The sequence below is a fragment of the Saimiri boliviensis genome, chromosome 1 (assembly GCF_048565385.1).
Source record: "Saimiri boliviensis isolate mSaiBol1 chromosome 1, mSaiBol1.pri, whole genome shotgun sequence".
Classification (NCBI taxonomy): domain Eukaryota; kingdom Metazoa; phylum Chordata; class Mammalia; order Primates; family Cebidae; genus Saimiri; species Saimiri boliviensis.
In genome coordinates this window covers 182,533,375-182,547,551 of record NC_133449.1, presented here as the reverse complement: position 1 = coordinate 182,547,551, position 14,177 = coordinate 182,533,375, and the positions used below count along the sequence as shown (strand labels likewise).

General features: G+C 34.3%; 1 protein-coding gene across 3 annotated transcripts in view; it reads left to right on the top strand.

Moving 5' to 3' along the window:
• PRRC1 (proline rich coiled-coil 1) overlaps positions 1–12,387 on the top strand; it is a 39,991-nt gene extending 27,604 nt beyond the window's left edge. For all 3 annotated transcript variants that reach the window (XM_039467537.2, XM_039467533.2, XM_039467534.2), the window contains exons 7-9: positions 1,150–1,253; positions 5,190–5,292; positions 9,044–12,387. In XM_039467537.2, coding sequence (XP_039323471.1) covers positions 1,150–1,253; positions 5,190–5,292; positions 9,044–9,253 — 417 coding nt within the window. In that variant the 3' untranslated portion in view covers positions 9,254–12,387. The remainder of the gene's footprint in view (positions 1–1,149; positions 1,254–5,189; positions 5,293–9,043) is intronic.
• Positions 12,388–14,177: the final 1,790 nt, after the last annotated feature.

The window sequence follows — 14,177 nt, the reverse complement described above, 5'->3', positions numbered from 1 at the left end:
GAATTGACCATTTAATCTGATATTCTCTGTTGAGCTTTGCTGTCTTTATAAAAATTATCTGCGGCTACTTTTGTTCAAACTTTTTATCTTGCCTTTTGAACACATGTTCATCACATTGTTCACAGTCACTTTTATGAAATGATTCAGATAAAAGCAATAAACAAACCTTTTCCGTCACGAATCCAGCTTTTAGTTTTCTATTACATAAAATCAGTTCATGATTTTGAGTTATCTGTACAGTGTTCTCAGCCATTCAGTTTTGCTTCCTTAGTGGTAGTTATTTGGTTGAATAAGCTTTGGTGTAATGTATACATTTGCAGCTTTTTAAGTAACAGGTCATTTTGGTGCATGTATATTTAAAGGGAATCAGAAGAAAGAGTAAAATGTATTTATTATTAATATGATTACCTACCTAAAAAATCCAAGAGATAATTAACTGAAAAACTGGTCAGACTGTTAAAAGCTTTTTATATCATAAGATGGCCTCTTGCCAGATCAACATTAAAAAATACATAGTCGGCCGGGCGCGGTGGCTCAAGCCTGTAATCCCAGCACTTTGGGAGGCCGAGGCGGGTGGATCACGAGGTCGAGAGATGGAGACCATCGTGGTCAACATGGTGAAACCCCGTCTCTACTAAAAATACAAAAAATTAGCTGGGCATGGTGGCGTGTGCCTGTAATCCCAGCTACTCAGGAGGCTGAGGCAGGAGAATTGCCTGAACCCAGGAGGCGGAGGTTGCAATGAGCCAAGATCACGCCATTGCACTCCAGCCTGGGTAACAAGAGCGAAACTCCGTCTCAAAAAATAAAAATAAAAAAAATAAAAAAAAAATACATAGTTTTCTTAAATTATTTAATAGTAACAACCAATGAGAAAATGTAGTATAAAAATAAACCATTTCACAAAGCAACCAACATCATAATGCACAAGGAAGTAATTTGGAAGGTGTACCCCACACTGTTGATACTGAGGAAATGTAATTGTGCTTTGTCATTTTTTACTCTATATTTTTCTATCGTTTGAACGTTTACAGTGAGTATACATGTTTGCATATAAATGTATGAATGTATTACTTGTATAATCATAAATTAGTATATTTAATATTAAATAATTTGAAATTGTTTCTAACCTCTGCCATTGCTGTTTAGGGTGCCCAGGAACGGATAGATAGCTTGCGTCGAACTGGAGTGATCCATGAAAAACAGATAGCTGTGTCAGTAGAAAACTTCATTGCAGAATTGCTGCCTGACAAGTAAGAAGTGTATTATGTTCCTCGTAGAAGCAAAATATAATTGGGTCTGGGAGTTCACACTGAATGCTTAGCAAAAAGTGTCTCCTGTTTTATAACCAGAGAGAAAAATATATTTTGATGCTGGCTGTATCACTTAACTAGCTGTGTGTCCTTGGCTTAGCTGGCATTTCTATCCTTATTTCTCTTTTTTAATTATAAAATGGCGTTGGTCATGCCTGCCTGCTTTCTGAGATCGTGCTAATAATTCCTTAATAAAATGGCAGTAAGTATAAGATGATAGAGTTGATGTGGATATAATTGACCATGAGGAACAAACACAATCATTCGCATGTTATTCAAAGTCATGGAGGGTATGGGCAAGAAGGCCTGTTAGCAGTCACTAGGTTTGAGTTTCTGGTGAGCTATCTCTCCTGTACTCAAAATAGTTTAGAAAAACCTCCAGACAGCATAATTCATCATTGTTCTTGAGGGCTGTGTATTTTTAATAGGTGGCTTTTTATGGGAAAAATTTTTAATTTGCTGAATTTATTTATATTAAAATAACTTCCCTTTGTTGAAATCTACCTTCTTTTGTAATTGCATTATGGTGGTGTTTTTCTTTAATTATTTGTTTTATCAGTGTTGAATAATGGGCATAGCATTTTGTGGCTTATAATATGCAAAACATGTCCTCCAACTTTGAGGCATATTATAGGCCAGTGGGAGAGAAGATATGTGTAGTACACAGATGAGCAGTTTTAAGTAATTATATACAAAGGAACATAATTTTTTGCAGACAAGAAATGTGTAAAATTTCATTGCAGGTAACTCTGGGGAGATAGTGTCAGGTGAAATTCATGAATGATTAGGGCTTGAACTGGATTTTGAAGAAGTGAAACTTGGCCAAATGAAACAAAGTAGGTAGAATGTTCTGGGTAGAGAAAAAGTTTGAAGGTAATTGAAATGTATTCTGGGATCAGTGATTATATCAACTTGGTTGAAGGTTTGTTGGATGGGAAATCAAGAGGTGACATGGGAACAAATTGTGAAGAGCTCTGAATTCTATCTACATTGATAAGTTTCAACTTTTTATGTAAGCACTGAGAAACTCTCCAGTGCTTATTGTCATTTTTTAATCTCTGTTAACCTATTAGTGTTTGTTTAACTTTAGAAATTACAAAGTGCCTTTTTGATGTATTACATTATAATAAAAATTAGAACTACTTTTAATACTATTCACTCCCTTTTCACCTTTTGCAGTATCATTGTTAGGTATTTTAATTCTGCATGTATTTTTTTTTTTTTTTTGAGACAGAGTTTCGCTCTTGTTACCCAGGCTGGAGTGCAATGGCGCCATCTCGGCTCACCGCAACCTCTGCCTCTGGGTTCAGGCAATTCTCCTGCCTCAGCCTCCTGAGTAGCTGGGATTACAGGCACGCGCCACCATGCCCAGCTGATTTTTTGTATTTTTAGTAGAGACGGGGTTTCACCATGTCGACCAGGATGGTCCCGAACTCTCGACCTCGTGATCCACCCGCCTCGGCCTCCCAAAGTGCTAGGATTACAGGCTTGAGCCACCGCGCCCGGCTTCTGCATGTATTTTAAACTCTTAAAACGTAACTAGTCATGTTCTTTGCAGTCAGTATTTGTTTGTTTATCCTCTGAATTCTTTCCTGCATTTTTGTTTTTCTGTTTGGAGTCATTTTTCTTCTAAAGGAAGCCTAAAGTACTTCCTTTGATACTACTTCATAGTTCAGAGCTGCTCACTACCAATTCTCTAAGCTTTTCTTTGTTTGAAAGTGCTTTAATTCACCTTTATTTTTGCTGGATGTAGAAATCTAGGTTAGCAGTTTCTTTTCTTTCAGCACTTTAAAAATGTCATGATACTGTTTTCTGGTTTCCATCATTTCTGTTAAAAAGTCAGCTCTCCATCTTCTTGTGTATTGTCTTTGTGAAGATATGTTGTTTTCTCTAGATGCTTGTAGGATTTTCTCTGTCATTTTACTTTTTGCAGTTTTAGTATGGTATGGTTATATACATTTGCTTGCTTGCTCTCATAATTATTTTGTGTGTGTATGGATTCACTGAGCTTCTTGATTCTGTGGATTGATGTCTTCAGTTTTGGAAAATTCTTTGCAATTATGTCTCAAAACTTGTTTCTAGCCCATCTTCTCTCTCTTCTCTTTGTAGGACCTTAATTACATGCCCGTTCACTTTTGACAGTGTCTCGCATTGTCAGGTTTTTTTTCCCCGCTCTTTTCCTCTCTCTGTTCTTTAGTTTTGACATTTTCTGTTCACCTGTCTTCAGGTTCACTAATCCTGCCTTCTGTTGTGTCCAGCCCGTTGTTAAATTATTACATAGAGTTCTTATCTTTTAAAATACGGGTTCAATTTATCTCTTGAATACCTGTGTCTTTCAATCTAGTTGCACTTTCTTCTCCTCTCTTTTTTTGATTATCCGAACCATAATTACTTTTAAATCCTCATCTACTAATTCTAATATCAGGGTCACTTGTGGGTCTGTTTTAGTTTCCTTTTTTCTTTTGGTTTGATTATATGGTACTGTCTCTCTGAATGCCTAGTAATCTTTGAAAGCTATTGGTTAGAAAGCAAAACAAAACTCTAGAGGCTTTAGGTGATCTTGAGAAGATTCATCCTTTCCTCTATAGTAACAAACACAATTGTAAGGGTGTCAGAGACGGGGAGGGTAATGTAGTGTACTTTAGTCACAGTCTGAGCTGATTCAAGGCTAGGTCAGAGTTCTAAGGTATATTCACTGGCATCATAGAAGAAACTTCCTTCATACCTTCAGTAACTCTTTTTAGGATGTCCACACTTGAAAGCTTGGTTAGTACGTTATTCACGATAGACATTATTGTATGCAAATTATGCAAAATAAAATTTGGCTGAGCTTGACTTTATGGAGGCTTTACAAATACATTATCTTGACTGAGAAAGTTGTATTAAAGTACAAAATATCTATTAGTCCACCAAATAAAATAAATGTCATTATTTAATGTTTTGACTTTTAAACAGTTTTAGGATATGAGTACTGTAGACATTCTACAGTGCCCTTTTAGTATGCAGCAAAGTTGCTCATGTTACTCTATATCTTACTTTGCAGTTTTTTTGAATGTGTAAATAAAAGTCTCCTAATCTGTTTTATATTTCATTGCATTTTATTGGATTACATTAAAAAATAGAAATTGAACATTTTTCTGCTTCATATCCTTTTATTGTTTAAATTCATGTTTTAAGGGTGTCTGGTTGTTTCATGATTTGGGTTAGCTAAAATGTGGGTGGTACTACAGTTATTTCACTTAAGTCATTTTTAAAATTTATCATTTTGTATAATATATACATCCTTTAAATGATGAGAAGTTTCCTGGATTTCATGAGTCCGTTTTTAAAGACTGACTCATTGTGAATGATTCAGAAATTGTGATTAGAAGGATTTATTAGTAATGAAGAGAGTATTTGTTATTATTTCCTCTGAGTGAGCTTAGTTTTTAATTTGCTAGTAACTTAGCTAGTTGGGTACATACTAATAATAGAGTTGGTAGTGTAAAATTTCCCTTATTTTAGCAAGTGTCAATTGAAAAATATTACTCATTGTAAGCTGTTTGCATATACAATGTATGTAAATTTACCTGTTGCATATTTGAGTGCTCTTACTTTAATTATTCTCCCTTCCCGTGGAAGGGAAGCTTTCCATAAGTAATCTTAAATTTTTTTTCTATATGGTTATTTTCTATTTTTTCCCTTTGAAACTAATACAGCAGAGTACTTTTATCTGTATTTTTTATGAATTGTCCTCTTGCAAGTTGATAAGAAAAAGATTTCCTTTTTGAAATTTGCTGTTCTACCTGAATAATGGTACTTATTTTTTCTTTTTGTCTATTCATGATAAGTTTTATTTGGCATGTAAACCATTTGAAACTCTCAATTCTGTTGCAGATGGTTCGACATTGGTTGTTTGGTGGTTGAAGATCCCGTCCATGGCATTCATCTAGAAACATTTACACAAGCCACACCAGTGCCTTTGGAATTTGTACAGCAGGTTGGTTTTCTCCTTTGCTTTTTCATTGTGCTGCAGAGAAACTTGGAATATTGTTTTCGTAATAAAAATTTGTGTTCAATTTTTTGTTAGAAATGTGTTCTTGATTTTGTTTGTCTTTTTTTTTTTTTAGTATTTTTCTCAATTTTTAAATTTCCTGGTCCTTGTATGTTGTTTTAGTACCTTCCTCCTTTTGTTTTCAGGCTGTCTATGAAAGGTAATACATTACATAGTTAATCATTATTTCTCTCACTTGTTTCTTTGTTTTACTCTGAGTGCAGGAAAAGGTTTACCTTTTCTGCCTGTTTCATGTCCCCCTTTCCTTTGCTTTCCCTTTTAGCTCACATTTCATTTCCATTTTTATCTCCATTTCCCTTTTCTTTGATTTGACTGTCTTCTTGTTCATCTTTAGTGAAGTCAACATTAGAAACCTTTTAGGCACCTGTCTTTAGGTTTTTGGCTGAAAATGGACCTAATAGTGTACCTATCTACACAGTTTGCAGGAGAATGTAGGTATAAATGATAAAGCTTATTCCTCTTTTTTTTTGGTATGTTTTCTCTAATCCTTTCATGAACAAAAAGGAATATAAATATATATGTGCATTGAAATCTCTGTGCTCTTAAGTGATATTCTACTTTTTCCTGTCATTAATTTCATAAAATTTTTGTTACAGTTATACTTTGTACATTGTTAAATATCATTTCAAAACTGTCTTTTAAACTTAATTGGGACTTGAGGGCATTTGAGAATCTAAGAAAACTATTGGACTCTCCCAAGAAAAATGTATGTATTTGTACTTTCATAGAAGTGTGGCATATGTGTTCACATAATCCCTAAAAGTAACCTCTGGCCTACTTAGACTTTACAGTTTAGAAAGAAGACTAAGAATTGATGCTTGGAATTTGAAATTTTACTGAAACTTTTTATTTACACCATTATTCCTTTTCAGAAGTTCAAGAAAACATTTTTATAGATATTAACATTAAACTTATTTCAATATGAAGGTCATACTATATATACTGTTATGCCAATAAATTAGAAAAATTAGATAAAATAGTAGATTTTCTAGATAAGTATAAATTTTGCCATAGCTAAGAGTAAGTATTAGGTTGAACCAAATGACCTTGTTGCCTTTGATGGTCAGAAACAGTTAAATTGTGTCAGTTTCATATGATTCAACCTAATTGAAGCATTGCAATGGAAGAACTTTAAGTAACTAAAAAGAAAAAAAAAATTGCAGAGTACCAATGGTGTTATAAGTGAGTTCTACAAAATGTTTAGAGAAGATGATTCTTGTGCTTTATGAAGTATCAAAAAGAGAGATGGAGAGTTTTCCAGTTCATTCTGTGAGACTAGCCTTTTTTAACTTCAAATGAAATTATAGTTCAAAGAACTGAATATCAAAACCATTGGTAAAATTAATAAATAAAATTGAGAAATGTATCAGAAGAACATTGTATCCTAACCATGAAAGATTTGTTCCGTGAACAGCAGAATGGTTCAACAATAGTAAATTTACGTAATTCAATACATGAACATCTGCATTGAAGGGAGAAAAAAGATTTCAATAGCGTTGAAGGTATTTGCTAGAAAGAATCATACTAATAGCTCTTAGCTAACTAGTAGTAGAAGAGTATGTGTGTACCACTAAATCAAAGCAAACTTCAGATCTAATAAATAAAACATTGGAAGCGTTCTAATTATGAGGATGCTCCTGTCACTGCCACTGTTAACATTGCTGTAGATCTGGGGTCAAAAAACAGCCAAATCTGGCCTGCCATCTGTTTTTGTAAGTAAGTTTTATTGGAATACACCCATGCCAGTTTGCTTACATATTGTTTATAGCTACTTTTGTACTACAGCAGCAGAACTGAGTAGTTACAACAGAGAATGTCTGGCCCACAAAGCCTAATGTATTTACTGTCTTGGCTCTTCAGAAAAAGTTTGCTGACCCCTGTGCTAGATGTCTGACCATTGCAAAGGACAATTTTTGTTTTGTTTTAAGGAATGTATACTGGAAAGAAGTAGACCTGAAAGAATGAAGTGGACTTGTGTGTACCAATACTGAAAGATAGCTATTACATATTGCCGAGTGAAAGTCAAAACCAGCACATTTAGTATGATCCCATTTACTAGCAGGGGTGTGTATGTGTGTGCTTTAAAATTTTAGTAAGAATAGGGAAAAAGGCCTGTAAAGATACACAGCAAACTGTTAATAGTGCTTAATTCTGAATAATGGTATTCACAGGTGTTGTTTGGTTTTTATTTTGCTTTTTATTCTGTTTGTTTTATTTTGTGCCATTTGGTTTTAAAATTTTGAAGTTACAAAACTATGTGCATTGAAATGTCTTCTTTTTATCCTCAGGGATTCAGCTTTCCTCGCTGTTTTTTTTTTTTTTTATTCATTCTGAAATGTTTTATGCTTCTTTATTGTTGGAAATTTTTAATTTAAGGGAATAGAAATCAGCTCTTCAGGGAACTATAATTATCAGTATAAATATTAGTAAAAATCAAGAAGTAAATTTCCTACAATTTGTGCTTGTTAAATTTAAGTATAAATGATTCCCCATCCCCATAAACAACCCCAGCTGTTCTGGATTTTTGCCAATAATATCAAAGACCTTGTTTCTAAAAAGTACGATCATCATAATAGCATCACCTAGGAATTTGTTGCAATGCAGATTCTCGGGCCCTAGCACAGGACTAGTGAATCAGGAGGTGCCTTTTCAGAAGATACTCAGGAGCTGCATATGCATGTGCATGCCATAGTTTGAGAAGCACAGCTTTACTGGTGTCTCTGAGGACCGTAGCAATCAATGTATCTTCTGTTTGTCTCCTTTGAAATATAGTGAAATACTGATACTGTAGTAGACACATTGGAAGATAATACTTAGAGCAGGGGTTCCCAAGTGCTGAACTGTTTGCATCATATTTACTGGAAGCTATTTTATGTATGTAATACTGTACTGTTTCTCTTGGAACCAGCTGTAGAGTTGCCAGTTCCGTTACCTTAGTGTCTCCATTATCTTAGTGGGACATGAGAACTTGTGACTGTTTAAAAAAAAAAAAAAAGGTCACAGGAGCTCCTCAAGTGATTGTAATACACAGCACATTTGGTAGTCTTGTATAACTGTATAGATCCATTCTACATGTGGCTATACTCTTCTGGACAGAAAAACCACATCATTCTAGGATATCAAACAATGAATTTATTCTTCTCTCATTTCTTTGTAGATGTGTAAATGATTTGAATGGGAGCAGATATGAGTTGGGTCAACTAGGAACATTGCATTAGTGGTTGATGTTGTCCTGGACTGGAGATTATTTGATACATACCAACATGTTAATCTCATTTCCAGAGATAAGTTCGATAATTGAGCAACTCTTTTCTGAATAGGTTTAAGCCTTAATTTGCAGTTTTCCTCTTTCTGGTTGAAATTTTATTACTATAAAAAGATAACTTAGCACTGATTTTAGTACCAGTCTTACTGTTAACATGAAGTGACACTTAATTTAGAACTAGAAATTCTATTAGCCCTGTTAATGGGGATTTTTTTTAAAAGTAGACGTGTGTAATATTATATTGATTGTTTTCTAGCCTTGTTACTTGATACAGTCTACAGCCTTGCTGTGTTTCTCAGAGTTTGTCATAATCTATATTTAAAATAACACAAAACACTTTGAAACATCACTTATAGCCAGTTTGATATTTTAAAATGTATTATAAGTAATATCAATTTCATCTTTCCATAGGCTCAAAGTCTAACTCCCCCAGACTACAATCTGAGGTGGTCAGGCCTTTTGGTGACAGTGGGAGAAGTCCTGGAAAAGAGTTTACTGAATGTCAGCCGGACTGATTGGCACATGGCATTTACAGGCATGTCTCGTCGACAGATGATCTACAGTGCAGCCAGAGCAATAGCAGGCATGTATAAACAGCGTCTGCCACCCAGGACAGTGTGAGAGGAAACTCACCTGGGAGACTGAGATTTTCCCCCACTTTTAGCTTGATGTTAAAGAAGTGGTTATCCTTTCTTAAATTGAGTAGCTTAAATGAATCCAGTAGTTTTTATCATTTTGCTGTAGTCTGCAATTTTTCTTTTTCTGAAAAGGCATCGCGTCATTCCAGTAGACAAAAAGAAAGAAATCCTTTTTATAATCATTTCACCTATCATAGTTCTCAAAAAAGAAAATATACAAATATATTTACAGCACAATTTAATATACCAAATTTTTAAAGTGGAAATTCATGTGCAGAGACATTTAACTTATGCCATGTTCTTGATTATTTTGTTCTTTAAAGAAGACATTATTAAAGAACATGTTGATTGAATGTTTATAAAAGCATGGTTTCTTTTTGCTTCATCTCTTTCCTGTCAGTCTTTGACGTCTTTTGTATGTGCACACGATCTCAGGGCTGATGCTGAGCAGCCTGCTCAACAGTCACCACAAGACACCTACTCGTAGGGAGCCGTTCCACATTTCTGTGCATGTTTTCAATCATATGGGCCAAAATAATGGAATTGATCATTTTCTTTTGCTGTCATAATGTACACATATAGTTTGGAAAATTACACTTTTTTCAATTTTAAACATAACTTTTGGCATTTCTCAGATTTATACTATGAACATTGGGGTAATACATTTTATTTTTTCATTACTATATGACAGCTAAGGGGCAAATGATTCAAGTGTATTTTAAATCAGAAGTATTCAAATTATTTTTGTATAATACTATTGAGTACTTCCAAGAATAAACACTGACAATAGCCATCGTTTCTGCTTCCCCTCATATTCTCTAAACGTTGTAACAGAGACATTTTTGAGAGAGGATTACTTTATTGCTTATGGGATAGTATGTCTTTTACTTTTATTAAGGTTACTTATTATTTGGTTTGCCTTAAGCGTTACTTTTCTAACTTTGTGCCATTTTGCCTTTACTTTTTATGGGTGTTTTCAAAGAAACTATTTTATATTCAATCTAGTTTATTTAGTCTATTGTGCTTCTATTTAGTGGAAGCCTTTTTCCCCTCAAATAATATATTTTACCATTTTCGGAAATAATTAAATGTTTTTTTCTTAATACTGTTGAACTCTGTATATACAAGTTCAAACAACTTTTTTGAAGATAGTTTCTTACATAAATGTAATTTAATTTTTTTACCCTTCTATACAGTTGTTTATATGTAAAAGAATTAGCACAATCTCTGGCAGTTTTATAAATGATGTTGAAGCTCTTGTCCTGCACTGTCTTTACATATAAGGTTTGCTTTGTATTAATTCCACGTCACATAATTATTTGGTTTCTGCTATGTTTTTAATTTGAGATTAAGAAGAATGAATATTAAATTTGAAAATATATACATTACTTTCCAAGCACTGTATAAAGACCGTTCAGTGAATATCAGTCTTCAGTGTCATTAGAAGTTATGAGAGACAGAAGAGAGAGGTAACAGGTTGCTTTGGTGCGCTTTGCTCCAAGAGTAACAGGGGCAGAATACTTTCTTTTTCCTCCTTTTAGAGTAAAAGAAGCCTTTCTCTACCATTTGCTTCTACACTTTATTTTAAAAAGCTATCCTTTCCTGTTAGTATTTTATCATGGCAATGGCATGATGACAGAAACAGTCTTTCATTACAGACTGAAGAGAAGCATGTCCTTAAAATAGTTCTTGTACTTTCTCTCCTATTACAAGGAAATTTTACAGATCCTAAAAATATCTTAATTTTTCTTTGATTTTTATTTTAACAAGTCACAAATGTCTTTTTTGATGTTTTGAGAATTGTTCTCATAGAATCATAAACACTGACATTTCACTAGATGATTATTTTCCTAGAATCCTCAAATAGCAGTGGGAGTTATTCCGTGGCTTGGTTGAAGCTAGATAATTTCCCTGCCCCTGGTGACCTGGTAAGCCTTCTGCTCTTTAGGACAGTGTGAGTGGGTGAGGAGGATTAGAGACAGGCGGATGGAAGAGAGAAATACATGAACTGGTTTGGCCTCTCTGGTTCTTTTTTTGGCCCAGAGTTTTTGAAAAGCAGCAGAGCATGACTGACTTCACATGCTCAGCTTTCTCAGCCTTTTGTTTATTTTGTTGTCCTTAGATTTCCCTGTTATAAAAGGGGCAAGAAAAGTAACTCGTTATCTCCAACACACCATGCCAGCTTAGCCAGGCAGTCTTAGTGGTGGTGTTTAGGCATAAGATATGCTGATCATATTCAGGCCACTAATCATCCAACCTGAGTGTTCTGTTCTCTTTCTGCCCATTTCCTTCTAACTGTTGTGCCAGCCTTGGCAGAGGGGGAGTGCTATTTGCTTTTGTTCTCCCTCTGTCTTAGGAAAACCCATCTTTAATACTTTACCACTGTTGAGGTGTTTTTGTCATTTTTTTTTCTTCTGAAGAGCTCCTGGTTATTGAATTTTATATTTTAATTCATCCAAATTGAATTTTATAAGCTTGTACACATATATTTAATTAGTGTGAAAGAAAACAAAGAATGCAGGAAAAATAATTTAACATCAACCTTAGTTGACAAGGTGCTCAGATTATTCAGTCCAGGATCCTCCTTTTGTTAGTTTTTTGAGATAACCCTAGACCTAAACTGTCACAGACTTCTGAATGTTGAGGCAGTGCTAGAAGTTTCCTCTTCTGAGTCTGTTGTTAGTACTTTCCCATTCTTTGTTCCTCTTTCTTTTGAAGATTAATAAAGTTGAAAATTGAGATGGATAAATATAGACAAAAAGATAGTATGATAGTGTAAGTATCTAAGAATACAGATGAAAGTGTGTTATATACATTCATTCGAAATTATGCAAGATAGTAATTACTCAGGGTTAACTAAATTGCTTTAATATGCTATTGCATCTTCTCTGTTCCTTAGCTAGAAAAAATTATAAACAGGACTTTGTAATTGGGAAGCCAAATTGATAATACTCTATGTTCTAAAAGTTGCTAGGCTATACATAAGTTATTAAGAAATATGTATTTTTATTCCCAGGATATGATGTTCATTTTATAATATTATACAGGATGATGTATTGGATAAAATCAGTTTTGTAAGTATGTAAATATGTCATAAATAAATAATGCTTTGATTTATTTTGAAAGTTGTATAGTGATTTTTTTTAATGCTAGTTTATATTAAAAGGACCCATATTTCTTTTTTATTTAAATTTCTTGCTGGCTGCCAAGAATTCTTATACAACAGCAACTTCACCACCATCTTTCTAGTGGAACTGTAACATAGACCAGAGTTGCTAACTTCAGGTCAAAGACCTAAAACTATTTAGAGGAGAGGATATGTTAGAGATAAAGATAATAGGCAAGAAGTTCAGGCCTGTGGTCATGAGGATACTTCTTGAATATTGGGTTTTTGAGTAGTTTTATTTCTTAGAGTAGTTTCAGTTCACAGCAGAATTAGGAGGAGGGAAAGTATAGAGATTTCCCATATGTATATACATACATATATATATATCCCCTTCCCCTGCACATACATAGCTTATTTACTCATTATCAACAGTCCCCACCAGAGTGGTCCATAATCAATGAACAATAAACAATCGATGAACCTGCATTGACCTATCATCTCCCTCAGTCCATAGTTTGTTTACCTTAGGTTTCAGTCTTAGTGCTGCACGTTCTTGTGGGCTTAGGCAAATTTATAATGACATGTATCCATCATTATAATATTGTAGGAGATTTTCACTGCCCTAAAAACTCTCCATATTTTTCTATCCCCTCACCAACTTCTGGCAACCACCAAACTTTTTAACCGTCTCTATAGTGTTGCCTTTTCCAGAACATTAATATAACCAGAATAATACAGTATGTAGCCTTTTCAGATTGGCTTCTTTCATTTAGTAATACATATTTAAGATTCTTCCATGTCTTTTCATGGCTTGATAACTTACTTCTTTTTAGTGCTGAATAATTATCATCTGGATGTTCCGCAGATTACTTACCTGTTTGCCTACTGAAGGATGGTTGTGTCAAGTTTTGACAATTGTGAGTAAAGCTGTTATAAACGTCTGTATGCAGGTTTTTGTATGGACTATTTTTAGCCCATTTGATTAAATACCAAGGAATTAAGTTGCTGGATGTATGATAAAAGTATGCTTAGTTTTGTAAGAGGCCACCAAACTGTCTTGTATAGTGGCTGTATTCTGTTTTTTTTTTCTAGTTTATTTTGTACTATATTTGATATTTTGAGTTTATGATCCCAGGACAAGAGAGTTTTGCCTTGATTTGGCAAGGTTTGGGGCAGGGGAGGGGGAGATATCAGAAGACAAAAGAATATTGATTGGAGGAAGGGGCTGCTGAGTGGGGTTTCTTGGTTGGTTGACAGAAGACAATATTGTTTTAAATAGACCAGAAAAATACTAGTTCTGGGCCTGGGAAAGGCCTCATTTGTATTTAATTTCAGGATTAACTGGAGGAGAACAAAAATGATTTGGCAATAGAAACAAAATTGACAAAATGATATCAAGGAAGTTTACAAATTTACAGAGGAAGGAAATCTTATTAATTATCCTAATGTGAACTTATTTTAAGAATTAAAAATGGTGAGACCAGCCTGATCAACATGGGGAAACCCCGTCTCTACTAAAAATACAAAATTAGCTGGGCGTGGTGGCACATTCCTGTAATCCCAGCTACTCAGGAGGCTAAGACAGGAGAATTGGTTGAACCCTGGAGGCAGAGGTTGCCGTGAGCTGAGATCATGCCATTGCACTCCAGCCTGAGCAACAAAGCGAGACTCCATCTCAAAAAAAAAAAAAAAAAAAAAAAAAGCAGTAAGGAGTGAGGAACTAACATTTATATAAGTTTCTATTGTTAGGCACTGGAGTAGAAACTTAAACCAACATTTCATTAAGCCTGCAAATTTATTT